Source organism: Podarcis erhardii, assembly GCF_964252035.2.
Source record: "Podarcis erhardii genome assembly, chromosome: 8".
Taxonomy (NCBI): domain Eukaryota; kingdom Metazoa; phylum Chordata; class Lepidosauria; order Squamata; family Lacertidae; genus Podarcis; species Podarcis erhardii.
Window position 1 is genome coordinate 26,396,436 of NC_138499.1, and position 25,443 is coordinate 26,421,878.

The 25,443-nt window shown below is 40.5% G+C and overlaps 2 protein-coding genes across 4 annotated transcripts; one reads left to right on the top strand and one right to left on the bottom strand.

Moving 5' to 3' along the window:
• Positions 1–10,790, top strand: RBM12B (RNA binding motif protein 12B). Of its 3 annotated transcripts, none has more exons than XM_081874222.1 (3): positions 1–139; positions 2,737–7,800; positions 10,654–10,790. In XM_081874222.1, the coding sequence occupies exon 2, from the start codon at positions 3,333–3,335 to the stop codon at positions 5,604–5,606; it is 2,274 nt and encodes a 757-aa protein (XP_081730348.1). In that variant the 5' UTR covers positions 1–139; positions 2,737–3,332; the 3' UTR covers positions 5,607–7,800; positions 10,654–10,790. The 3 variants fall into 3 exon arrangements, with proteins under 3 accessions (XP_081730348.1, XP_081730347.1, XP_081730349.1); XM_081874221.1 differs by lacking the exon at positions 1–139 and having other exon boundaries at positions 165–7,258; positions 7,651–7,800; XM_081874223.1 differs by lacking the exon at positions 1–139 and having other exon boundaries at positions 165–4,243; positions 4,283–7,800.
• On the bottom strand, positions 9,766–24,882 carry CIBAR1 (CBY1 interacting BAR domain containing 1). Its single transcript, XM_081874918.1, has 8 exons — positions 24,735–24,882; positions 22,919–23,153; positions 21,241–21,309; positions 17,811–17,912; positions 14,675–14,779; positions 12,266–12,379; positions 10,640–10,759; positions 9,766–9,979 (listed from the first exon to the last, which is right to left on the bottom strand). Exons 1-8 carry the CDS (start codon positions 24,764–24,766, stop codon positions 9,905–9,907), a joined length of 852 nt encoding a protein of 283 aa, XP_081731044.1. The 5' UTR covers positions 24,767–24,882; the 3' UTR covers positions 9,766–9,904.
• Positions 24,883–25,443: the final 561 nt, after the last annotated feature.

A 25,443-nucleotide genomic window follows, 5' to 3' on the forward strand; every position in this document is an offset into this window, starting at 1 on the left:
CGGAAGAGGCCGCGCCGTTGGGTCTGGCGAGTTTTCCCGCAGTAGCAAAAGCAAAGCGGTTGCGCTGTTTCCTTCCGTCCGTTGAGGGAAGTCGCGGAGCCTGGGCGCTCTCCGGGTCCATTCGCCCCACACGGGCCTGGTTAGTAGCGCTAAAGGGTGTCGTGTGTGTGTGTATATGTGTGTACACGCGTGTGCGTGCACGTGTGTATGTGTACACTCGTGTTTGTTTGTTGGCACGCGGGTAAGCTGCCTGGCTGCTCTCGGTAGTGAGTCTCTTAAGCTGCAGAAACACCTCCTGCCCCGTACTGTACTTCTCTCCCTTGTGGTAAAAGGGGCCGAGCGATACCCCGGTGAGTGATAACTTAAAGGTATTCAATGGTACGCGGGCAGCCGGTGACGGGGCGAGCCTGGTGGCTGCTTGTAGGGGGAGGCCGCGCCTATGTCTTCCCCACTCCGGCGTAGTGGGTGCTGTGACAGAATAATGCTGCCTTCAAACGAACACAGTTCTTTTGTGTGGACGGAAATCATTCCGGCGTGGGGACCAGTTACAGCTCTGACTTAGGAGTGGCTGATCCGGTTGGTGATTCCAGTTCATGCCCGGTGACGGTCATCATGGCTTTTGGTTTTTCTTTTTCTTTTTTGTCCTCCTAGCCACAGAATTTACGTATTGTTTTCCCACGCGTACTCGGATGGTTGGTTCATAGCAATCCCTTGGAACCCACTGGACCTTTCTGCCGCTGGCATCCCTGGGAGTGCATTGGAATGTACATGAACTGGTATGGGAGAACCACGGAGGACTAAGGAGATGCCGAACGCATTCACAGCTTGTTTTAACAAATGGTTCTTGATGGCTGCCCAAGAAATGTTCTGTGGTGGCGTGATTTCTCCTAGCCAGCATTTACGTGGAGAAAAAGGAAGAATGCTAGTTGCTCAGGATGACGTGCCTTCTCTGCACTTCACATACTCTGTACAAAGTAGATTTTTGCTCTGTCAGGATATCCCTGAGTTCTATCATGCACCAATCCCTGGGAAGAAATAGCGTAGACACCTCCAGTAACATCATTATCATGAACAGTTAAGGATAGGAGTTAGAAGTGCCTGTTTTAGTAGGAATCTATATTCTTGTTTTGTGTCAGCTTCTTTCTCAGCAAGGACTGCATAGGAGTAAAGTACACTTACGGGTTTTTTTAAATTGGGAATAACTATTTTGTGGATCTAAATTCTATTTACTCATCTAAATCTTTATATGCCTTGTCCACACCTGATAACCAAGAGTTGCTACAGTAAATTGTTAATATTTGTTTCATGTTTTGTTGTTGTTGGGGGATGGGGCTCTAGAAGTAAAAGCTTGCCTTGCGGTGAAGACTTGTCTACTTGCTTTGGAGGTCTCTGCTGGGACTGAAAAAGAATTTATAGTTGTCTTTTTTAAAAAACCGTAAAAACATGGTGGATTTTATCCATGGTGTTGGTGTAAGATCTTGAGTTACCTAGGAGTATTTAGAACAGTTTTACTTGGTTTTCTAGCATTGTTAGAGTGCTATTACACTGATGCCCTGCTTGCAAGGACATCTGGTTGGCCACTGTGAGAACAGGATGCTGGACCAGATGGGCCACTGGCCTGATTCAGTAGGCTATTCTTATGTTCTTGTTCTTGCTTTCCCACAATAACAACATATAAGAAGAATGTTTGATATTAGCCTTTTGAGTAATGAGATGTTATTAATCCCTATTGATTAGAATACTGCCATTGATTTCAGTATGATATTGATAGTGCTTTTAGAGAACTATTCAGGCTTCTCAAAAAGCCCTTGTTAGAAACTTCCAGAATGGTGGTCTATGATCTTTGCAGAGGGGGTGAAAGAAAGTAGGCCTTTTCTATGTACTTTACTGAAATCAAGTTTAAAGTAAATAAGATTTCATAGTTTGCTTTCTTGGTCGTGTGGATCAGTTATAGATGAATTGGGTTCTTGCACCGTTCCTATATATGCTCGATAATTCGGACATTTATTTTTGAGTAGGTTTCATTGAACTCAGTTGAACCTCCGGTTTTGGGCTACCCAGTTTCTGTTGCTTCATATTTATGTATTTTATGGAATTTGTGAAAAGATTGGCTTGGAAAGCGCCATGAAAATGTTTTATGAATGTAGTCAGTATATTTGAATGCCTTAACTTTTGTGATGTTTTAGTGCTCTAAAGAGATATCATAGAATATATTGTATTCTGGATTTGTGGTTGAATGACAAGCATTCGTGGTGAAATTGGAATGGGCATAAGCAGTATATTTTCCTGAATTTACTTGATTTTTGGATTTTTCTTCCAATATGGTCATCTTTACAACAACGAATTAAACTACAGGCGAACATCTTGCCACCCTCTTCTGAAAAGAATTTAAGAACAACTGCTGACTCCTATTTTTGTGTGGGACTTCAGTTTTCTATAACTACAGGCAGTGAAATGTTTGGGTTCTTCCACCCAACTGTGAAGACTGATTTCAAACTATTTTCTTCACTTGTTGCAATCTGTTTTAAATGGATACACTGGCATAAACATTGTTCACTTGAGATTGGTTATTTTTGATTTTTGTGCCTCTCTGGACTGGGAAATAATTTTAACACAAGAATACCAATCTTGATTTCTTACTAATGTTGACCATGATTATGAATATACCACAGTAACACAGCATAGTATGTAAACCTGCTTCTTGACCATTAATAATGTTTCATTTTCTTTCCACAGTTAAATTGATTTCACAGACTTTATCAAGTCTTCTAAAGGGAAAAAAAAAGGTAAGCTTTAAAGCTTAATGCTTCTTTTGTCTGAGATGATGGTTTTTTCTCCCAGGCTTGTGACTGGAAAAGGTGTACAATTCAATATCCTGATCATGGGGCAAGGATGACTGAAATTTGATTCATTATGAGGTGGGCAGTTCTACTGATAGAACATAAATGTCTGAAAATCTAAGATTTCTGTGTAAGTTGCTAGAGAGTTGTGAGACATTTTTGATCACAGATCTTTCTTGGCTTTTGCTGTTGGATGGCAAGAACATGGGACCACAGTTGTCTAGAATATATTCTGTGAAAGGTTTGCTATGTCTTATTATAGATTGTAAGAAGAGTTTGATATTGTTGCTTTTAAAATGGGGAATGCTGTTGGAACAGTGCGGAATTTCAGATTGAATAGTGTATAAACTTTCACACTAAAATAGGTTTGTTATTCCAGATGAAGGAATTATTTTTTATTTTGTAGCGCTTAACTTCCCCAGTGTACTAAAGGCTTGCTATCACATATACCTTTTTGTCCACAGGTGATTATTGCTGTGGGCTGAGCTCAGAATGGCGGTAGTCATCCGTTTACAGGGGCTTCCTGTTGTTGCGGGTTCTGCAGATATTCGCCGCTTCTTCTCAGGATTGAATATTCCTGATGGAGGTGTACATATCATTGGAGGAGAAAAGGGGGAAGCTTTCATTATATTTGCAACAGATGAAGATGCACGACAAGCAATGAGCTATTCTGGAGGATTTATCAAGGATTCACGTATAGAGTTCTTTCTTAGCAGCAAGACTGAAATGCAGACTATAATAGAAATTAGTAGGAGAAGACGGGCAGGTTCCATTAACTCAGGCGCATCTGGAATTGGCAATCTTTCAAATTTAGTTGCAGCCATTAATAAAGGAATGCATCAACCTAGCTGTAGTTCCATGGATCCGTTGGGGAATGAGTTCCATTCAAATGGATCTCGAAACAGTGATACAGATATGTTGGAACCAAACTATAATCAGCCATTTCCAAGTGTGTACCTATTTATACGTGGTATGCCTTATTCTGCAACAGAAGATGATGTACGCAATTTCTTCTCTGGATTGCAAGTGGAGGGAATAGCCATGAGAAAAGTTAATGGTAAAAATAATGGAGACGCCGTGGTAAAATTTGCAACATTAAGCGATGCCACAGAAGGGCTTCAACGTGATCGAGAGTATATGGGTTCAAGATTTATTATCGTACGAACCTCTGGTAAAGGAACATGGATTAAGTTTGGTGGAAAGATTGGCAGTCCTGTCAATACCAAACATTTCAGTCACAATTTGAATAAGGAAACATTTTCTTCAAGCAGAGAGCATTCACGAAGAGAGCCAGACTATTTGTCCCCAAGAAAACGCACCTGTTCAAGGTCTCCAGAGAGGGTTATGGCACGCACTCGTTCAAGGTCTCCTGCAGGGAGGATTACATCACGTGCCCATTCAAGGTCTCCTGTGGGGAGGAGTTTGTCACGTGCCCATTCAAGGTCTCCAGGGAGGGTTAAGGCACACCATCGGTCAAGGTCACCACGGAGGGTAAGGACACGCACCCGGTCAAGGTCACCACGGAGGGTAAGGACACACACCCGGTCAAGGTCACCACCACGGAGGGTTATGGCACGCACCTGGTCAAGGTCACCACCACGGAGGATTGTGGCATGCACCCGGTCAAGGTCTCCACAACAGAGGTTTACGACACAGTCTCATTCTCAACACAGAGAATATTATATACTCATTAAAAATATCCCACCTACTGTTGAGAAGAAAGATTTGATAAAGTTCTTTGGGCATCCAGGTGTGACTGCCAGTCCTATTATATTTTTAAAGCCAGAAGGCGAAGCAAAGACGAAAGATGCAATTATGCTGTGTGACTCATTGAAGGTGTATGAGTTTGTATTGACCTTTCACAAGGATAAATTGCTTGGCCAGCCGATTTTCATCTTTCCCATTTCAAAAGAAAAGCTGTTGTTCTTAACTGGGTCTTCTGAAGCAAAAATACCACCAGAAAGACAGCACCATGCAAATGAAAGAAGTGATAGAGATGAATATTCTGGCTTAAAGACCTGCGTATATGTGAGAAACTTTCCATTTGATGTGACAAATGTTGAAGTACAGAAGTTCTTTGCAGGATTTAATATTGATAACAGTGACATTTATTTGCTTTATGATGACAAAGGAATTGGACTTGGGGAAGCATTGGTCAACTTCAGAACTGAAGAACAAGCCCGCAAAGCTGAAAGCTTAAATCGCCGGCGGTTTTTGGGAACAGAGGTACTCCTAAGATGCATTTCTGAGGAACAAATGCAAGAGTTTGGTATTAATATTTCATCAACATCAAATGAAAAGATACAGGCTCTCCATACACATGAAAGAAGTGAACATTTTTACTCCAGTGGTTCACAAGGATCCTCTTTGCATGGGAACTTAAAGCACCTGTCTAATTATAGACACCCATCTGATGATTTTATCTGCTCATCTGATCTTTTTAGAGGGCCTCCTGGTGACGGCATTCCTGGTAGTTTTCAAGAAGGGAACTTTAGGCCTGACTATAATTCTAGTGGTGCCTCAGATCGTGTCACATTGATTAAATTAAAGAATTTACCGTTTCAAGCTTCTCCTAATGAAATTCTGGATTTCTTCCACGGTTATAAAATCATACCAGAATCTCTTTCTATTCTGCGCAATGAATATGGAATGTCTTCTGGTGAAGCTATTCTTGCCATGATGAATTATAATGAGGCAGTGGCTGCTATTAATGAATTAAATGACAGGCCAATTGGCAACCGCAAAGTTAGTTTAACTTTTGGGTAGATGTGAAAATGCCTAGGAGGCAAAGTGAAGATGTTTGCAGTATTAATAGAATAAAACTAGATTTGTGTTTTTGTTATTTGGAAAGTGATGACAAAACATCCATCTATTTGTAAATAGTTAATTGCTTTAAAATGAAAGCTGTTTGATGCAGTGCAGTTGCATCTGTTAGAAAACATAGGTTGTTAGTTACTTTTGAATATAAATAATAAGTTGAATGCAAGTTTTGGATTCTTGTCTGTAACATTCAATGGCATATTGAATGTTTTTTTATTAATTTCAGCTTAGCATTTCTTTTCAAATAAATGTACCTAAATGAAATATGTGGATGGTTAATTTGTATATTGCTTTTTTACACCCATTAGCGTATGACAGCCCTTATAAGAACCAGTCTTGTAGTTTGGCAGTGTCTTCCTCTATAAATTGTACAAATTATAGGCTATACAGGAAATATATTGGTACTACTAGAAGATAGTTCTAGGGCTGTTGGTTAAACAACCCAAGATGCATATTTTCATGTCCACTTGGCTTCCCAAATTTTTGAATAATGGTACAGTGGTAACCTCGGGTTACAGACGCTTCAGGTTACAGACGCTTCAGGTTGCAGACTCCGCTAACCCAGAAATATTACCTCGGGTTAAGAACTTTGCTTCAGGATGAGAACAGAAATCGTGCCCCGGTGGCAGCGGGAGGCCCCATTAGCTAAAGTGGTGCTTCAGGTTAAGAACAGTTTCAGGTTAAGAACGGACCTCCGGAACAAATTAAGTTCTTAAACTGAGGTACCACTGTAATTGGGTGTCCTCATACTACTGATTTACGGAGTTTAAAAAAAAAAAAAATATCCAGGGAAGAAGAAATGGTCCGTTGAATGAAAAGGCTGCTTGGATGAATATGTAAAAGCAAGAGTTTAAAGGGAAGTTGTATTATCCCCAAACTTCAACTCCCATGATGTTGGTATCAGCGAGCTTCCTGATTGATCTTTTTGAAAAAAGGAAGTGTAGCCATTTTCTATTCCATATCTCTCTGCACAACACTTTTGTTTGGGTCTTCTTCAAACTGCAGTCTTTTGTGATATTTAGGGCAGACTACTTTCAACTGCACACCTACAATGAAAATTGAGGAAGCACTACTAGATGGAGTTTTTCAAGGTTATAATGCATTTTCAATATTAAAATGCAGGGGTCATCAATCTGACATTTGCAAAGGATTTTGTGTGTGTCTCCAGGCAAGTGTCCTCCAGAGACTTAGCTTTCATTTTCAGAAAAAAGCAGGTCTCTAGCCCTCCCAGAAAGAAAGTTATGTGGCAGAATGTACAGTACCTTGAGGTAATTTAGTATTACCTCAAGGTAATTTACCTCTGTTTTAATATTTAAACATTTTTATGTTTTAAAGTATGGTTGTGAATTTTCCTTGATTTCCTCATTTTATATTTTTGTAAACCACTTTGAGATTTGTTTTTTAATCAAGCAGTGTATAAATTTTATGAAATAAATAAGTGATTTCTGTGAGATGAGAGTGAGTGTGGTGTGGCCACCTTGTATAGTTTTCTTGGTATTGAGCTGTGCTCCCTATTAGACAGCAACAACATCAGTGTATATTCAGTATTGTGGTGATCTTCACAATCAGGACCAGCAGGGCATAGCTGACTTCTTGTGGTAAGCCTAAGGTTGATGGGGTTTCTGCTCTAATTTTGTGTTATGCCATGTCCCCAATGGCAGCCATTTTGTGACTGGTTCCCACAGCACACTCTCAAAATTTAAAATGTGCTCACTGGTATGAAAAGCTTGGCAAACCTCTGGCGAATTGCTATTGTGATGGTTTATTCCTCTCCTTGGATATTTGCCAATTTCTGCACTATTTGTGATGTCTTGACTAGCCGGTAGCAAATCCCTATGTACTTTGTAAAATCGGTTGGACTCTTAACTCCTATCAGCCTCAGCCTGTATGGCTAAAGGGTTGGTTGTAGTTCAACATCATCTAGAAGGCCAGATTTCCCTTCCTTGCTTTTTTATATTGCATGCCATTGTTTTGGTTTGTTTTTCTTTAGACAACCATTTTCTTCAGACAACTCATCTTATTTCACATTGAAGCCACCATGGGGATGGATGCTTGAAAAGCTGGTGAATTACACATCACATACAAATTTTGACAGTATTCAACATTTGGGGGCCAGAGGACACCTTTAATTTTTTACCTAGTAAGAGATTTTTTAAAAAACTGTAGTCTAACACACAAACTATTAAAGTATATTGGTTCTGGCTATGTTAATCTAAATTCCCCTTGGGCTATCAGGAACAGTACCCCCAGAATGCCTAGGTATAACACTAGGCTGCTACTAATGGAACAGGTATAATCTATAATCTCATAGTTCTAACATGCAGATTCCAATTTCATGCATGTATTAGATTTGATTACATTACATCTAAGAAAGCAGTGTTTGGAAGTTTGAACTACGAGAGTGTTAGCCTTTCCATCAGGTCAAGGACAATTTGGAGCAGAAGCCTTACTCTTGGGGTCCAGCTGACCCCTGCAGTGCTTTGTAGGGGTGTGTGTGTATAAGTAAAACTTGGAAAAGAATGGAACCTAATTAATTTTACTTACCCATTCAGTAAGTGCAAAATAGACTTGATAACTTCACTTAGTGTGGGGTTTTTGTTTTAAATTGAAAGGGGTAGGGGGAAGATAGATCACTTCAAGACAACTGAACACATTAACTGTTGAGGATGGAGTATAAATTGCTTCGTTTGTTCAAAAAATATTTCTAATGGTTGTTAAGGGTGTACAGCAACCCCAGTGGTTTTGGAGGGTTAACAATCATCCCTACACTCCACTGTGTAGTACACTACATAACCATAGTACGCTACGAATGAGTGAGAGGTGAGTATTGCTGCTTGGTTATCCTGCATATGACTGAGATGGTTGTAATGTTCACTATGGTTCCTTTACAGGCAAGTTTTACATTTGGCACCTTCAGAAAAGTCTTCCAGCTTTACCCTCTTAATTGTATCATTCCAAGTCCATCTCTGTTCTGCAGGCTACAGTTAAGAATTACTGACAGAAGAAAAATGCTATTTTGTGAAAAATACAAGTATTTATTTATTGTAATTATTCCCAGTGGCTTAGATAATGCCATAATATAGTTGTATTTAAACTCAATGACAGAACTGAAATTCATGCAGAAAGACTATAGACTTTATAATACTGATAATAAAAAATTAATGTAGAAATGCTGCTATGAAGAAAAATCGGCAGGTGTGGGGAAATTTAGGCCTTTGAGACATTGCTGAACTGCAGTTCCCACCAGCCCTAGCAAGCGTAGCCAGTAGAAGCAACATTTGGAAGGCCAAGGTTCCTCACATCTGAAATAAAAAGAAAATAAATCACCCCAAATAATCAGCTGCCTTGCATTTTGTATCCCTATAGGAATTACAAGGAAAATAAAATTAAATGTAAATTAGAAGTTCTGTAATACTGAAGGCACTTTCACAAAGAATACTGAAGCAGCTTAACTGCTGCATTGATGCAGATTTTATGCCATCATCTGCATTGATGCAGCTATAACTAAATTAAAGATTATGGGGCAGGATGTTAGGAAAAACCTCAAGTAAGAATAGGCACATAAACCTGTATGCTAGCCACCCAATTTAACACTCCATGAATATGGTAAGTCGGAGAATGAAAATTTTGGAATGTTCTGTGACACCTTTATGAGAACACTAGATTATAAAGTGAACTGAACAAATCAGTGCTGTCTATTTTCACCAGCTGCTTAATTTGCTTCCATGCTTTAGCATACACCGGGAAACGGAAGAGTAACTTGGTTGCTAGGGATTGGGGCTATCTTTTCTATGAAGGTAGTTTATGAAAAGTCAAAATGTATTCTGAAACAGAATCATAGAATTGAAAGGAACCCTGAGGATCATCTAGTCCAACCCCCGGCAGTACAGGAATATGCAGCTTTCCCATATGGGGATAGAACCTGCAACTTCGGCGTTATGAGCACCATGCTCTAACCAATTGACCTATCCTGGTCTTCCATAATTATGGAACTCAATCCCTTGAAACACAACTAAACTCACTGACACAACTTTAATATTGCTGAATCTACTTTTAGTGGACCATTAAATTTCATACCATTAAAAAAATCATAATTGTCAGGTAACAGTGTTCAGTTCTTTCTTTACTGTAGTTTAAAGTCTTAATTGTGTCCATCACCGAGCAGCAACACAATGAAAAATAACAATTTGCAGGGGAAACGCTTTCTAGTCTCAAAGGTGCTCTCTTCCTTGGTGGTTTTAATGCTAATCTTCATATTCATCCTCATTGTCATACTCTTCATCTTCCTCCTCCTTTTTCAGTGGATTTCTGGAAATCTGCTACACAGAATATGACAAATCAGAATTTTAAAAATTGTAACAACAAAAAAAAAAAAGCATTAGCCTTGAATGAAGTCAATCTGCATTTAAAAATATATTCAGTATCTTATTTTTAAAAAAATATTTTTGTATACAGTATGGGTGTATGCTTGCCAGGTGATCATATAAGGCTCAAACAGGATCCAGTAGGTGTGAAGTAACATGCAGGTGAGCTTTTCTGTAAAAGTCAAACCGAAGGCAGGCCAACTTTCATACCAAATGGACAGCAGATACAGACCCTGCAGGCCGCACACTGCCTTGGCACGCATGTGTGGGGTGGGAGCGAGCTTTATATTTAACTCCCCCGCCAGCTTCCATGCTGCTTTCCTAAAGCTGGGTAAGCGAGACACTGGCCTTTGGGAAGGTGGTGTGAGAGGTGGGTGGATGGTGTCAAAAGTTGCTGGTCTAAACAGCTCCTCCTCCCTTGGCTGCCCTGCTTTGTTGCAGTACCATAGACAAAAATTCAGAAGGGAGGAGGGAAGAAAGAAAGGAAGGTCTTCCTACTTTGAGGAGAAAGGGTCAGAGAAGATGTTGATGGAAATCAAAAAGTGAGGAAATTTAATTCATTAATAATATTTCATGGAACGTAGCTAAGGAAAGCATTCAAGCTTTCTAACCAACCTGAACTATTCCAGGACAAGATTTGGATGAAGCAGTCCTCTGGAGGGGAGACTCTGAATTTGCACGGACAATATCCAAACGAGACTGATGTTCTGTTTGATAAAGCGAACTCCGAAACATCTGTTAAATAAATGTTGGTGTTCAGAATACACAGGAGACCAGGGGTTTTCAAATCTACCTGCTGTGAACCTTTTCTATATCAGTTTGTTACCCAAGGAAACACACTGTGCATGTCTGGCCCACAGCCTCAGCACCTTGCAAATGATTCTGAAGCGTGTTGTCTAAGAGTATACATCGTTCATATGGGACACTGGCCAGTCCTGTTAAGCTTCACAGTTTGTCCAGTTATAAACCTCCTCGAGAACCAGGCATGGTGCAGCACGGGTGCCTAGAGCAGAGGCCTGATCCGGCAGACAAGAAAATTTTTCTGTCCTCAGCAAGATGCTGATTGTGGCGGCAGCAATTTTTATTTATTAAAAGAATAAAAGATTCAGCATGTGGGAGGCAGTGGATGGTGCCCAGTGCCCTAATGGGGATGCAGCTTACGCCTTGGTCATCCGATCAATCATTTGATAAGAAAAGGGGGTAATAAGCCCTCTCCTCACCTCATCTGCATGAATTAGTGGCTGTGTGTATTTGCAAGAGTGTGACGGGGCCAAACTCACATGTAGCTTCCAGAGGGTTGGCCAAGGATGACTGCAGCTTGGAGCCAAAAAATGGTTAGCTTGCCCTGCTGTATAGAGCCCACAGGATTTTTCTAGCATACATTCAAACTAGAAAACAGGTGTGCTACTGCCTTATGGCTACAGATACTGGCATAAATTGTAGTAGTTCTACTTAACTTGCTGGAGTGGATGTCTGAGGCAAGGTTGCAGGGATAAAATACAGCTAAATGTTGTTTGCCTCTACGGCTCCAAACTTGTCTTCATTTTTTCTTTTTTGAACTATGCCTTACCATGAAGTAAAATGGTAGCCTAAGAGAGAATAGGCCAAGCCTTGCAGCTGATCACTACAGGGGCTGGCATGTGAGATTCCCTTTAGAAATATTCCACCTTAATAAGTTAAGATCTAAAATTGCTCTTAAATCTTGTCACTAGCACAGGATTCATTTGGTTCATTATGGCTGAACACATTGTTAAGGATTTTCAGTTATCTGAAGTTCACTGAAGTGTTGCCAGTGGCACAAGGACTAGATTTTTATTTTTATTTTAATGAAAGTTATACACTGCTTGATTGTAAAAACCTCAAAGCGATTTACAAAAGATAAAATCGTGAAATCAATAAAAAAATTACCCTACTTTAAAACATAAGTTAAAATACTAAAACACATTAAAAATTTTAAGCATCTGGGCAAGCTTGTCTAAACAGGAATGTTTTTATCAGGTGCCGAAAAGAGTACAGTGAAAGCACTTGCTTGATCTCAATAGACAGGGAATTCCAAAGTTTAGGTGCTGCCACACTATGTGCCAATTCCACTGATCTAAGAGGTCAAATGGGTGCATATTGGGTAAGGTAAACTGGTCCAAAGATATGCCTCAATAACATTAAATATTGTGTAAATTGTGTAGGGAAAACAAAAACGCAACAACCCTGCACAGCAGTACATTAGAAGTTCATGTTTCTTACCTCTAGGTCTTCATTCTCATCAATATTTTGTATAGTTTGGTAGGCAGCAGTGTAAATTTCTAAGGCTTTCCCATGGAATAGCATTTCAATTGTTACAAATTCTGAAAAGATATTCTAAAAACAAATGAAGGGAGAAAGTGTTACAGTAACTGCTCTTTATTTATAATAAAGGCAGACTAACTGGGCTGTCACTGAAGACTGGTAGCCTGATAAACTATATAAAAAGAATATGGATCATTATATAGCAGCCCTTTGCGGTTGTAATGGCAGCCTTTCGTAGGCTGAGGCTTTTCTTGTATTGGCCTATATGAGGTCAACGAAGTCCCAGCTAACTTCTGCATACAGCCAAGTACTTTGTCTTTCTCTATATACTTTTACCTCACCCCACCCCTTGCCATTCTGGCTAGAAGCCTTCCACTGTTTTAGCATTTCCTACCTGAACCTAACTGCACTTTCCCTTCTGCTGTTCAGGGAGCTGCTGCATGGTAAGAATTACTTACCTGTTTAATCACCCACAACGTTACTTGTTCCTTACAATTAATAAACAGCATGTTAGTGCTAGGAACCTGACCAAATTCTTAACTAAACAAGAAGTACACTGCTCTGGTCTCTCAATTTTTTAAATTCTGCACAAGACTGGAACAGCTTTTCCTATTTTTATAACAAGTAGAAACTAGCTGTGAGTGGGCTGTGATAATACACTTTTTTAGATAATACACTGCAGCATGTATTATCTAAAAATACAATTTTTACAGTTTTTACACTTTCCTTTAGCATTCTAGTACAAGCTGACACCTCATTTTACCCACCAACTGGGGCAAACTAGTACCCCACTGGGGTTCCTGTGAATTCCAGCAGCTGCTCGAAATATTTCTTAAATTTAAAATTAGCCAATATGAGCTACTTCATAGTTCTCCACAGTTATGGGGTCAGTCCTGTGATGTTTCATCATCATTTCCATTTCTGAAACTAAACAATCAGAGGTCTCAATTTATCCCTATTGAAATGAATGGGAAAGTAAATCTGCCAAAGGCCTAAGCTAAACGAGTCCATTCTATCCCCAGCAATGTCTCAAAATTGGGTAGTTGAAAAAAGTTAGCATTTTGCTTGTAACTGTAATTCCATTTTTTGTAAGTATACCACTTCAAGATCAGCGGAGTGGATTTTCTGTTTAGTTTATTTTTTTGTACATTCCTCCGTGTGCAAGCACACACAAAACCCTTAAAACACCACAGCAGTCTATTGACCCCTGGAGTAAATTTTACACTAGGGAGTTAATTCTGCTTCAGATTCTGCTTCAGATTGGCATTATCTTGAGGAGTAAACACTCTTATAAGTGCAAACTTGCAACACTAGTTTCTTATTTGTAATGGGTTGTCTTCAAAATTGTGCAAGCAGACTTGTGGAACGGGACTTACCCTTCTCTCCCCCCCCCCCCCCCGCAGCCCCCAAACCTGCTCCTGAGGATATGCTATATTCCTTCTGTTATATACTATCTGTTATATACTATCTAGGCATTTTTGGGCTTCTATTTTGTACTGCTTTCTTCTCTAGTGCTATCTTCTTGATAGCACAAGGAAGATTTTTTTAAAAAATAATATTTATTAAGAGTTTAAAGATTACAAAAAGAAAAAGAATTAAACAAATCAATATAATACAATACAAAAACAAAAACACTACATAAAACATTGAATTAACAAAACAAAACAAGAACAATTAAAAACACTTCCAATATTTTCAATCTTAGCTTTCATTCACTTGTTTCATTGACTTCCTCACGCCTCCCTTTTTGTATTCCACTTCAATTAACTGTTTCAGCAATTCCTTTCCATCTTCCTCTGTTTTCTGTCCTATAATTAATCTTAACATATTCTAACCTTGTTTTTTCCCTTTAATACATTAACAATCTATCTGTACCTAGTTCCTTATAACATTTCTGCCAAAGCCACATAACTTCATTCCACCATTTTTCTAAAGCTCATTAATTTTGCAATATTTCTGTAAATAATCTTTAATTTTTTTCCAATCTTCTTCTACCGATGATAGCACAAGGAAGATTGTCTACTTGGTGGTTTATAGCTTTGCTCCAATTGTGTCACAAAAGAAATAATGCTCTCTGTACATTTTTTTTAAGGGAACAACATGGGGTCCAATGTACCCCAATAATTTGTGTGCTTTATTGATATACCAATGAAAACTTTAAAATGAGATATAAAGTAAATTTTATTATGTGAAACAAGTCATTTTGAAATTATAATTGTATTTATTTCTAGCTAGGACAAGGGATAGCAGATTAATTGTTAAAATAAATGGTGAAGGAATATTAAATAGACGCTCTAAATGGCTGTTTCCCTGAGCCATTTTTTAGTTTGTTGATTTATATTAGAGTATACACACTCACTCACACACCTTTATATCTCTTATTTTTTGTTTTTCAAAGTTGTCAATGGTTTCTTCCAAGTACCGACTTGTCCGCGTGGCATCCAATGAAGCTCTTTGTAATTCACTTTCAGCCTTTAAATATAAATGATAAATAGATGTTATTCCTATAATTTTGAACAGACACTATTAATTAGAATGCCCTGGAAATATGAACCACTATAGTGGTAGCTCTCAGAACAAAGCTATTAATCTGTGTACCACTGTATTTCATAAGAGGAGCTCCCCTGGATCAGACCAAAGCCCAGTCCCTGTTCTAGTCCAGTCTCCTGTTCTCAGGGACCAACCAAATGCCCATTGAAGGCCTGCAAAGAGGATATGAGCTGGACAGCACTCTTTGTACTTGGGCTCCCTAGCAACTGGTATTCAGAGAAACATTACCTCCGATACTGGACATCACAGCTAGCCTTATCCTCTATGAATTTGTGTAAAACCCTTGTAAAGCTGGCTGGGTTGGTGTCTGTTGCAACAGCTTGTGATAGCAAATTCCATGGTTTAATTATGTGCTGTATGAAGAAATACTTCCCATTGTTTTTCTTTAATCTTCCTCCATTCAGCTTTATTGGATGACCCTGGGTTCTAGTACTGAGAGGAGAAAACCATCTCCATCTACTTTTTTCCACATCATCACCATCATATCTATTTATATACCTCATGCATGACTGTATACACATTGGTCATGCCAATTCACTGCCTTGATTTTCTTCATTCTAAAGACGCACATTTGCAACCTTTCCTCATAGGGAGTTATTTCAGCCCAATGACTATTTGGCTTAGCTTTTCTGAACTTTTAAGGTTCTAAAATACCCTAATTGAGAGGAGGTGATCAGAATTGTATACATGATCCCCAAGTGCAGTTGCACCATATATTTGTTTAATGTCATTCTGATATTAGCAGTTTTATTTTCAAACCCTTTCCTAATGATCCCTAACAGGAAACTCGCTCTTTTCACAGTTCTGAGTTATCAAAGATCTCTTTATTGGTCAGTAACTGTCAGTTCAGACCTCCAAAGCAGATAATGCGTTACACTGCATCACAGCTACCATTTCCACGGTTTGGAAAATAACTGGTCTTATGGCTCACATGCAAAAATGCTGCTAATACCAATAAAGGATTATTATTTTTTTTAAATTGCTTTAAGATGATCATAAGCTCTGGGTGGAATACAACTTGGGGTTACTGTGCTGATGGAAGACATCCAACAATTGGAACAGTTAAGGAGTTTGAAATCATTTCTCTTTACAGCCCCTGCAAATCTCCAAAGGCTTGGAGTCTGAAGGAGATTTTGTGGTACAAAAGGGGGAGGAGGAATCTCCAGAAATTGATTCCCTCCCCCTTCTGATGGATGTCTTTCATCAGTGGAATAACACCAATTGTAGTCTGCCCTCTATGTAAGGTAATAGTGTGGGAAATGCTGTAGCGATCAAAGTAATTGTAAAGGTTTCTGTTGAGTGAATGAACAACTTTAAAAAGCACCTAACCAAGTCTGAGCTGAATTTCAGGACTGTCTCAAAGACCTTTGCTATACTACAGTCTCCTGCACCAGAAAGGAAGTTAAAGTCTCTTATAATTGAATTTCTAGCATTTTTGCCTTTCTCTAAGAATTTTTTTGAAGCCAAAACAAGCTGACGACCACATGCATGTATTTTTTAAAGCAATAGAATAATGTAATAAACATTACATTATACTACTTCATCTACTTTTTCAAGCTGCTGTTTTACCAGAAAAGAACATGATTTGTCAAACTCAGAGCCTTGGAGCAGCTGATGACATCTGGTGTTTATTGGCTTCACCATGATTGTAAAAAAGATACAGTAACTTGTACAGCTGGGATGCTGATATACAAATAACTGATGAAACATAATTATCAATAGTAGAGTTTAATCTGATATTTCATCCAAAAAAGAAGACCTACCTGTGACTGAAGTTTGCAGTAAATGAAATATTTGAAGTTATGGAAAGTGCTAACACCGTGGTATTCTACAGACATAAAAGCATATTTATATACAAATAACTCAGTTAGCTCCCAGTGTCTCTTAGGCATTGAAATGAATTTATGATGGATTTTAAAAAAGAAAATCTAGAACCTATAACAAAACAGGGAGCTAAGAAAGAAGATTATTTTCCTCTCAGGAGCTTCATTGGTAGACAACTCCTTTTTAATAATGTTATCTGCTGATGTTGCTATTAATCAGACAGAATACTTTAGGGCAGAGGTTTGCAACCTTTTTGAGTCCACGGCTCCCTTGACCAACTACATTCTTTCTGCAGCTCCCCTGTGGAGCCCAGGAGTCCAGTTATGTCACCCGTTGCCTGCAGAGCTGGCAGCCTCTCACCCCTTTTCAAACACCCTCCCTTGCGGGGTGTTCCCTCGGCCTCCTCTCCCCTCTTACTGGAAGCCCTCCGGGCAGTCAGTGCTGCCACCCCTGGTCTCTAAGCTAAACTCTCCTGCCCCAAAGACAGCTGCCTCCTCACACTGCCTCACAGGGGCCTGGGAAAAGGATGCCCCCAATCTTAGTAGCCCAACAGAGACTGGTCAAAGGTGAACATGAGGCTATCACCTTACCTTAGGAGGCAGCAGTGGATGCTGCTGGGCCTGCATGGCAGAAGGGCTCCCCTTCAGCACCAGTCATTCAGCTCCCAGGCAGGCCATGCACACAGCAAGCACAAGAAAGGCCAGAGCCAGCCTGCCCAGTCTTCCACTTGTCTGCCCATTCCCAACAGCAAGGACTGTCGGACTGGCTGTCTCAGCTCTCTTGCTTACTCCAAGGCTGCCTCAGCTCCTGGCAACCAGCATCCCTGGCCAGCCCCAGAGACACTATTCGCTTGGGGAGTTTGTAGCCAGGGCCACTGCAACAAACAGCTGTGCAAGCCTTTAGGAAGCAGAGATGTGAGAGGGCATCAGAAGGAGGGAAGGAAAGAGGGATAGAGGCCAGCATTGCCTGCCGCACCCCTGACCATCGTTCAAGGTAAAACCACTGCTATAGGGACATACTAGGTGGAAGAAATTCCACTGGAGAGGCATATCTCTCACATAAATTTTGCAACAGTCATCTAGTAAAGCACATATTTGAAAGCTGCTGAACACTTGTTTGCAAAGGATACAATAATGTGCCGGTCTGATGGATTTCGTTGACGCGTCTTTTCAAGCTGAGAGAGCTGTTTCGCTTCTCGATTCTTTGCTGATAAAGTTGCTTTGAGATCCTCCTGAAATCATATATAGGGACACACTCAAAGTCTAAAGATTTTACAGAAAAGATTTCTGTTCATTTGAGTTCCTGATAACTAGCCTTCAAGTCAAAGCAGTTTTACCACACTAGCTATTCATTTTGTGCAATACCAGGTCTTGGAAGTTAAGACTACTAATCGAGATGGGATTATGTTTTGTTTTTTTTTTTAAAAAAAATAATATTAATAGAAATTTCCAATTACAACAAAATAAAAAGAAAAAGAAAACATCCGAATTTAAGATCTTATTTTCAATAACATATTTCCAGGACTTCCCCTCCCCTCCCCCTCTTGTATTCCAATTCTTACAAATAAATTCAGCAAGTTCTTATCCCAGATTTTGAACTTATTATCATTAGCCCAATTTAAAAAATATTTTCCCATCCCCTAAAATCGACCTGTTCCCTTCCACGCGTTCCCCCCTTTGATATACAATACAGATTAAAATAATCAAATATAATTAATTAGGATAAAATTATAAAATATAATTAAAATAATCAAATATAATTTTACGCCCTTTGGATTCCAAATTTCCCTCCCCCCTTTCCCGGTTGCGTTCCCAATGTTCATCAACGTCTGATGTCTTCCTGGAGTTCCCACATCTATCTAGGCCATAGTCCTTTACCAGTCATCTTTAATTTGGAATGTCCAATCTTGGAAGGAGTCTATCTCAAAAAGGCCCATTTCTTCCATCCAGATTTTTATATTTAGGAGTAAAGACTCCAATTTTATTTCTTTAGACCTTTCAAATCTGGATGTCCCAAATGTTCCCACTTCCAACTTTATCCAATTCTTGTTGTTCTTGTTGATCTCTCTCCTCCTTCCCCCCCCCCCCTGCTCTCCTGCACAAATGTTCTAATTCCAAAAGCTTCTAATTCCTCTGCAGAGGCTCTGTTATTCAGGAACAAAACATTATGCCAAGTCCCTTCCATTCTTCAATAGATAAATCTATTGTCTCCTTTAGTGTGTAGACCTCTGTAGACAAAATAGTGTTCCATTTCTGCAGTTTCCCAGGAGATAAAAAGTTCTATTCAGATTCCAAGCCAACAATACTTGTAATATCCCTCAGCTCCTCTAGGTGGATTGCAATAACTCAGTTCCCTTCCAGATCACGCCCACCAGTCAAAATAACCTGTTATTCCTTGTTTTAAACAATTTGTATCCAATTTATAACAAATGTAATCGGCAAAGTCCTCGTAACAAAGTTCTCATTTTTGTTCTTCCGCTTTGACAGCTCTTTGACAGCTGTCAAAACCTCTCTTTCTCTTCTCCCGGCGCTCTCACAAATCGCTCCCAGGATTCCGGGGGTGGGTGGGTTGTTTTTTAGTTCAATTCCACCTTTCTCCTCCAGCTCAGTCTTATAATTTTCCATCGCGAAGTTAGTAACTTTGTCAAAATAGGGTTGCACTCGATCTTAGTTGTCAAATCCATTACTTTAACTCCTCTACAACAAGGGGGGGGCTGACTTCCTTTTTGCACCTCCCCCGCTCGCTCCGGATTTTTAAAAAATTTATCCCCCTTTTTAATCCAGGTTCCAATTACTCACGGGTTATTCTTTTAAGTCCAAATTTTCAATAGAAGAAGTCAGCGCTCTCCGTCGAATGGCATGCGGCTTCGCTCGGCAGGGAAAGCGGAGGACTCAAAGCACCCCCCCCCCGTCACCCGTTCCGCAGCCTTTAAAAAGGCTCCTTCGCGGGTCGGGGGGGGGGCGCAAAAGGTGCCAGCCGAGTCACCATGTCCATGGGTTTCAGCGCCAATGGTTTTTGAGGGTCCCCGTGTCGCCGGCGCGGTAGGACCCAGCCCCTGCCGAGCAGGCTCCCTCCGGAGCTCGGAGGGAGTCTGCCATTCGGCGATGGCGCCAACCCGGAAGTCTCACTAATCAAGATGGAATTATGAACTGGAAACTGCTTTTAATGACAGGGCTGGTGCTGTGCTTTTATTGAAATTATCTGTATGCTACTAGATTACATATATAGTTTTGATTCTATTAATGTTGGTTTTTTAAATGATTTTTTTCTGTCCTTAGAAATTCCTATTTTATCTATAAGCCGTCTTGTGCCCCTGTTGGGTAGTAAAGCAGGATACAAATGAATATATAATAAAAATAATCAGAGATGGGATTTTCTAAAGAAAAGGTTCTCTAATCTTCAAGAAATGCTGTGGGTATCCATGTAATACTAGGATTAATACAAGACAATCAGATATCACATGACAAAGTTCAATATACACAGAATATATGCAATTGCCAAATAAAAGATAATAAAGTAAAAGAAAACAAGAAAAAAAACTTGATTCTTCTTATAACTGGCAACAAAAAGTTGAAAACAGAACTCCCATTTCCCCCCATTCTTAATGGCAATATTTGCACTATCTTTCCATAAAATATCATCTTAAATGCATGGGAGGCAATCCTAAATAGGTGGTAATTTCCCACTTCCAAGCCTATAGCTTTTCAATATTTCCTATGGATACACTTCTAATAAGGGATTTGTGTGCTCTTTCCCATGTCTCCATGGTTTCTTCCTGAAATTGCTGCAGCCAATTAGAAAAAGAGATACAAAGCAAAAAACTGATTTGTACGATCTCTCTTGTTCCCTAATTTATCTGCTTTTTCTTGCTCTTTGATTTGTCTGATCTCATTCCCCCTCCCTCTCTCCATGGTTTCTGCCCCAAAAATGGGAACGGCTGAGTAGCAAACCCCCAAATATGAGTAAGGAAGTCAGCTGCTGTTCAGATAAGTGAATCTGCCAAGCATATAGCAAGGTTTGGGCATAAGTGTGGATAAGTGAATTTTGGTATAAAGAACATGCAGATAGCGGGACCTGTGTGTATTCTGAATTTCAGTCTCATAAGCGCAAGAGCTGCCTCTGTGGTGCTACATTTTGAATAGGATTCTGAAACTGCATTAGTTCAGAATGTAGTTGCTAGATTACTAACTGATTCACACCATTCTTGTGCTGTCCTAAAAGCATGACATGAGGTCAACAGAACAGCCTTTTCCTGCTCTGGTTTCCAATCAATTTTAAGAAGCATACTGTGTTTGATCCTTCGGGTAGCATAGCCACTGACAACCATATCCTCCATGAAGCTGTCTAATTCTACTTCACTGGATGACCTTAGGTTTTAGTGTTATGTTCAGGTATGTAAAGTTTAATTATTGATATGACATTTTCTTGCTGAATTTACCAACAATTGATTACTGAAATACTAATTTATGAGATCAGAAGCATCAGTTGAACTTGCTTAGTTATTTACCTTCCTTGAAAAGAAAATAAACATGCAATGGAAAACAAAATCCATCACCTACTCTCTTAAGTTTTATGATGGTCCCATAACATTTCAGAGGTTCAACAACTTTTGCTTCAAGTCTTTCTACCTGTAAAAAGGAGCAATGAAGTATTATTTTAACTTTAAATTTTGGCTATCAGTCTTAAAACTGGTTTTGAGGAAATTCAAACACACAACTAAGGAAGAGGAAAAACATACTACAGTTCTACAATAAGAAAATTCAGTTTTCTTTTTAGTATCTCACAAATTACACCTGCATTTTTACTTTAAAATACAGTTGATTAATTATCTGCCTTTTAGCTGAAAGAATAAATTGAAATACAAATGACATCTCTCAAAACACTCACTACACTTGTCTTTTTGAAATATTGAAAAAAATAAGCAGGGTAGGAAAGACAACATTTAATACTGTTCCCCTCATTCCCATTTACAGTAATAAAGCAGGACCAAAGTAAACACAGGTAAATAATGTGTCATTAAATTTCAGCACCATCTGGTAAAATTTGCCCCTATCATCTGAAGATTTAGTTATTCAATTTGATTAAAGTTTCTAAATGAGTTTTTTTCAAACACGGGGTATTTCTGCAAGAAATGGTTTGCTGGATGATATGAGGGGGAAAAGCAGAAAATGGCATGGCGATTTGTGAAACTATTAGACATGACCATTTTGAGAAATGCAAGACAGAAAGGTTGTCTCCATCCACCTTCATAGACTAGCTGCAATTTGGATCTTCTACCACAGTTGCTATTATGTGAAATCATGATGTGACATATGCTATCTGAACACTTGTCTCTTCTTTTTGTGTTTATTAGATTTGAAGCCAATAAGGCAGGCACTTTTCTTGCTCTTTTGCTTAGTAGTGTTATAAGCACCTTATAAATTACGATGATCAAAAATAAAACAGGAAGAAACGGCTGTCATGAGACTAGCATTAGATCTATGCAAGATATTAACATTTATTATTTTGATTACTGGAAACATTTCCAAGTCATGTCAGCTTTGCAATCTGTCTTTGCCTTTCCAAGCCTAAGAACCCGACTAGCAACTGTATCATTCTTTAAGGGGAAAATGTGCAGGGTGTGCACTCATCTCAACCGTGTTGAACGCAGGTCAGAGTTCAGAAAAGAGCACATAAGAACAGAATAATCATTTTAAAATGGCAAGATGGAAGAGCAGTGGTGTAACGGGGGGGGGGGGGGGAGGAGGAAGCAGCAATGGGGAAAAGAGCAGTATCAGCTTAGTATGCAGAACCTGTTTTTGAGCCTACACCTGACAATGCCTTTTTTTCAAAAGTTTTTTACCATCACGGCAGGAGTTTATTTTATTTAAAATACTTATATACCACAATTCATGAAAATAGATTCAAGGTGGTCATGAGTACATTGCAGCTACAGTTTCAAAAATGGCCACGGTCACTTGCAACGGGTAATAGTGCTAATTCTCCAGTGTTTATATTGTTAGCTGATCAGTGGATTCTGTGGTTTCCTTGGGCTGCATCAGAGCAAGAAAAGATGCACTTGAATCCCCCTGAAATCAATGTGAAAAAGTTAAGACTAACTTGTCTCCTATGACCTTAGCACAACTAACATACTCTGGATCCAACCTCTTATTCTTAAGTGCATAAAGTCAAGTGCAAATAAAAGTAATAGCTTATAATTTAAAATACAAACTTTCCACCATGAAGTGCATTGTATACCTCTGCGTGGCGATAATCTTGAAGTTTGGAAAACTCATTTGCAAAGTTTTTCAATCCATTCCTTAAACTTGGTGTTTCTGTAGCTGCATAAGCATGAATCTCATTTACTAGAAGATCTGCTTTGTCTCGCAGTCTGGCAGTTTTTCGTACATATGCTGCAAATATTTGGCACAATTCACCAAAATGTTTTTCCACTTTTGACACAGATTCTCGTACTTGACGAGTCTGGTTGTCCCTAGACAAAGAAGTTAAAGCATTATGGTCAGGCAACATTAACAACAGCCTAAACAACTCTGGTAATACTACAACAATTATTTTGATCTCAGTTCATTTGAAGAGAAGAAAACAACAAGTAAGTGTTTGGTAAGTGTTTAGGGTGAATATCATTGATTCATAGAATTCTAGAGTTGGAAGTGACCATAAGGATCATCTAGTTCAACCCCCTGCAATGAAGGAATCTTTTTCCCCAACGTGGGGCTCATAACTGAGCTATTGCTGCTGTTAATCTTCTGTAGCTTTCTCAAGTACACTGCCCTCTCCATCAAGTTTGAACAGCATATAGGAATATAAGTGTTCCAAGGTTCCCCAGCTCCTGGGATTCTCCAAATGCCACATCTGATTATCTGCTGGAAGTAATAAAAACATTCCTGGGAGCTCAGTGATGAACAATATATTTAGGGCAAGTCTTCAGTTACCTGTATAAACATGCCCAAGTATTTCAGGGTTCAAAAACCTAAGGGGCAGTTTTCTCAGCGGTGGCCCCACACCTTTGGAACTGCCTCCCCGCATTCCACTAAGTGATGTATGCCCTTTTCAATGCTGGCTATTAATATATAAAAACACATTTATTCAAGTCTCCATTTGCTAAACCATGCTGCTATTGGTGTGCGCGTGTACTTTGCAAATGTATATTCAGATGGTACCATATGAGGGCTGTGTGCCCTGAAAGATGGGTTAAAAACCTTTCTATGGGCGTAGCCAGGATTTTTGTTGGGTGGGAGCAGAACCAAGTTAGTTAAGTACAGTATATTTATTGTTCTACTTGATGGGGAGGGGGAGCTGCCCCCCTGCGCCCCCTTGGCTATAGACACAAACCTTTCAAATACATATTAGAGCTGCATTGCAAAAACGGTATAGCTCATTTTCTAAAACCCAGAAGGATTACATATTCCTTAGTATCTAAAACGTGTGTGTGGATTGGAGAAAGGAATGAGTCATTCCATCTTCCGAGGGCGATTTCGAAGCGGTCGCAGGGACAGCGAAGTTGGGGTGGGTGCTTCTAGCGACGGGGCGCCCGAGACTGGGGCCCGGCTTCGTTTCTCCTCCAAGCTTTCCATTGCGCTCGGATTTGCGCAAGGAGAACTTGCTGCAGAGCTTTGGGTCTAGCTCCTCGGCCCCTTAGGTTCAGCGGGACCTCCCAAATACGCGCCCCCAAAGATTTCAGCGCCGAGCTCTAAAATACGCGTAGGGTTCCTGAGCGCGTGCAGAGTGCCTTTCCCCCCGTGGCCGAGCCACACTCAGGGATGAAGAGAAGGGCGTGGGCCACTTGCTTCTTAGGATGCAAACCCGGGGACCCACTGGATGGGTGTGGTGGTGGTGGGGGGATCCCCGAGTCAGTCAAACCTACCCCCTCCCTCCCCGAAACCCCCAATTAGGGGGAGGGCGCGGCCATCGCGCGTCCCCCCGTCCAGCCCAAGGCGAGCATCCTGGTTCGCCGCGCCTCCCCCCGACCCCGGTCGGCGAAGATCCCTCGCTTTGCGGCCAGCAGCCAAGGCGGAGGGGAGCTTGTCCCTCTGCCTCTCCGCAGAGCCGTTACCTGGCGTCCAGCCCGCGGCCCAGCATCAACATGGCGGCGGCGGCGGCGGCGGCAGAAGCCGCAGCGACGACAACAGCGGCAGTTAGCGGAAGGAGCCCCGGGCGCGCGCGCTCGCTCGCGGCTTCCAGCCGGTTCCCTTGGAAACCGAGGACCGCCCACCCAGCCAGCCAGCCGGCTGCGCGGCCTAGCCTCGCCCACCCGAGGGGAGAGAGGCGGCCTAAGAAGCTCGCCTCCCTTTCGCTCCTCGGGAGGGCAGGGCTCGCGTCTCTTCCCTTCAGTTCGGGGGGAAATGACCGCCGTTATTTTAAAAGGGAGCCCTTTCCGGCAGTACTTTTAGAGCAGGGGGGTGTGGGGAGAGCATTTCCAAGATGATGATGATGGACTCCAACTCCCATCAGCCCCGGATATGGTGGCGAGATGTGAGGAATGATGGGAGCTGTAGTCCCAACAGCGCCTAGAGTACCAAGACCACAGTGAGCCCTCTTTCCTCAGTCATAGAATCATAGAACTGTAGAGTTCCCTGTGGATCATCTAGTCCAGAGGTCTGCAACCTTTAAGACAAAAAGAGCCACTTGGACCCGTTTCCGAAGAAAAAAAACCCGGGAGCCACAAAACCATTGCAACATTTAAAACAAATATATCTCCGGAGCCGCGATCTGACAGCGGGCGGGAAGGTGATGTCGGGACGGTGCATGACTAACGCATGCAC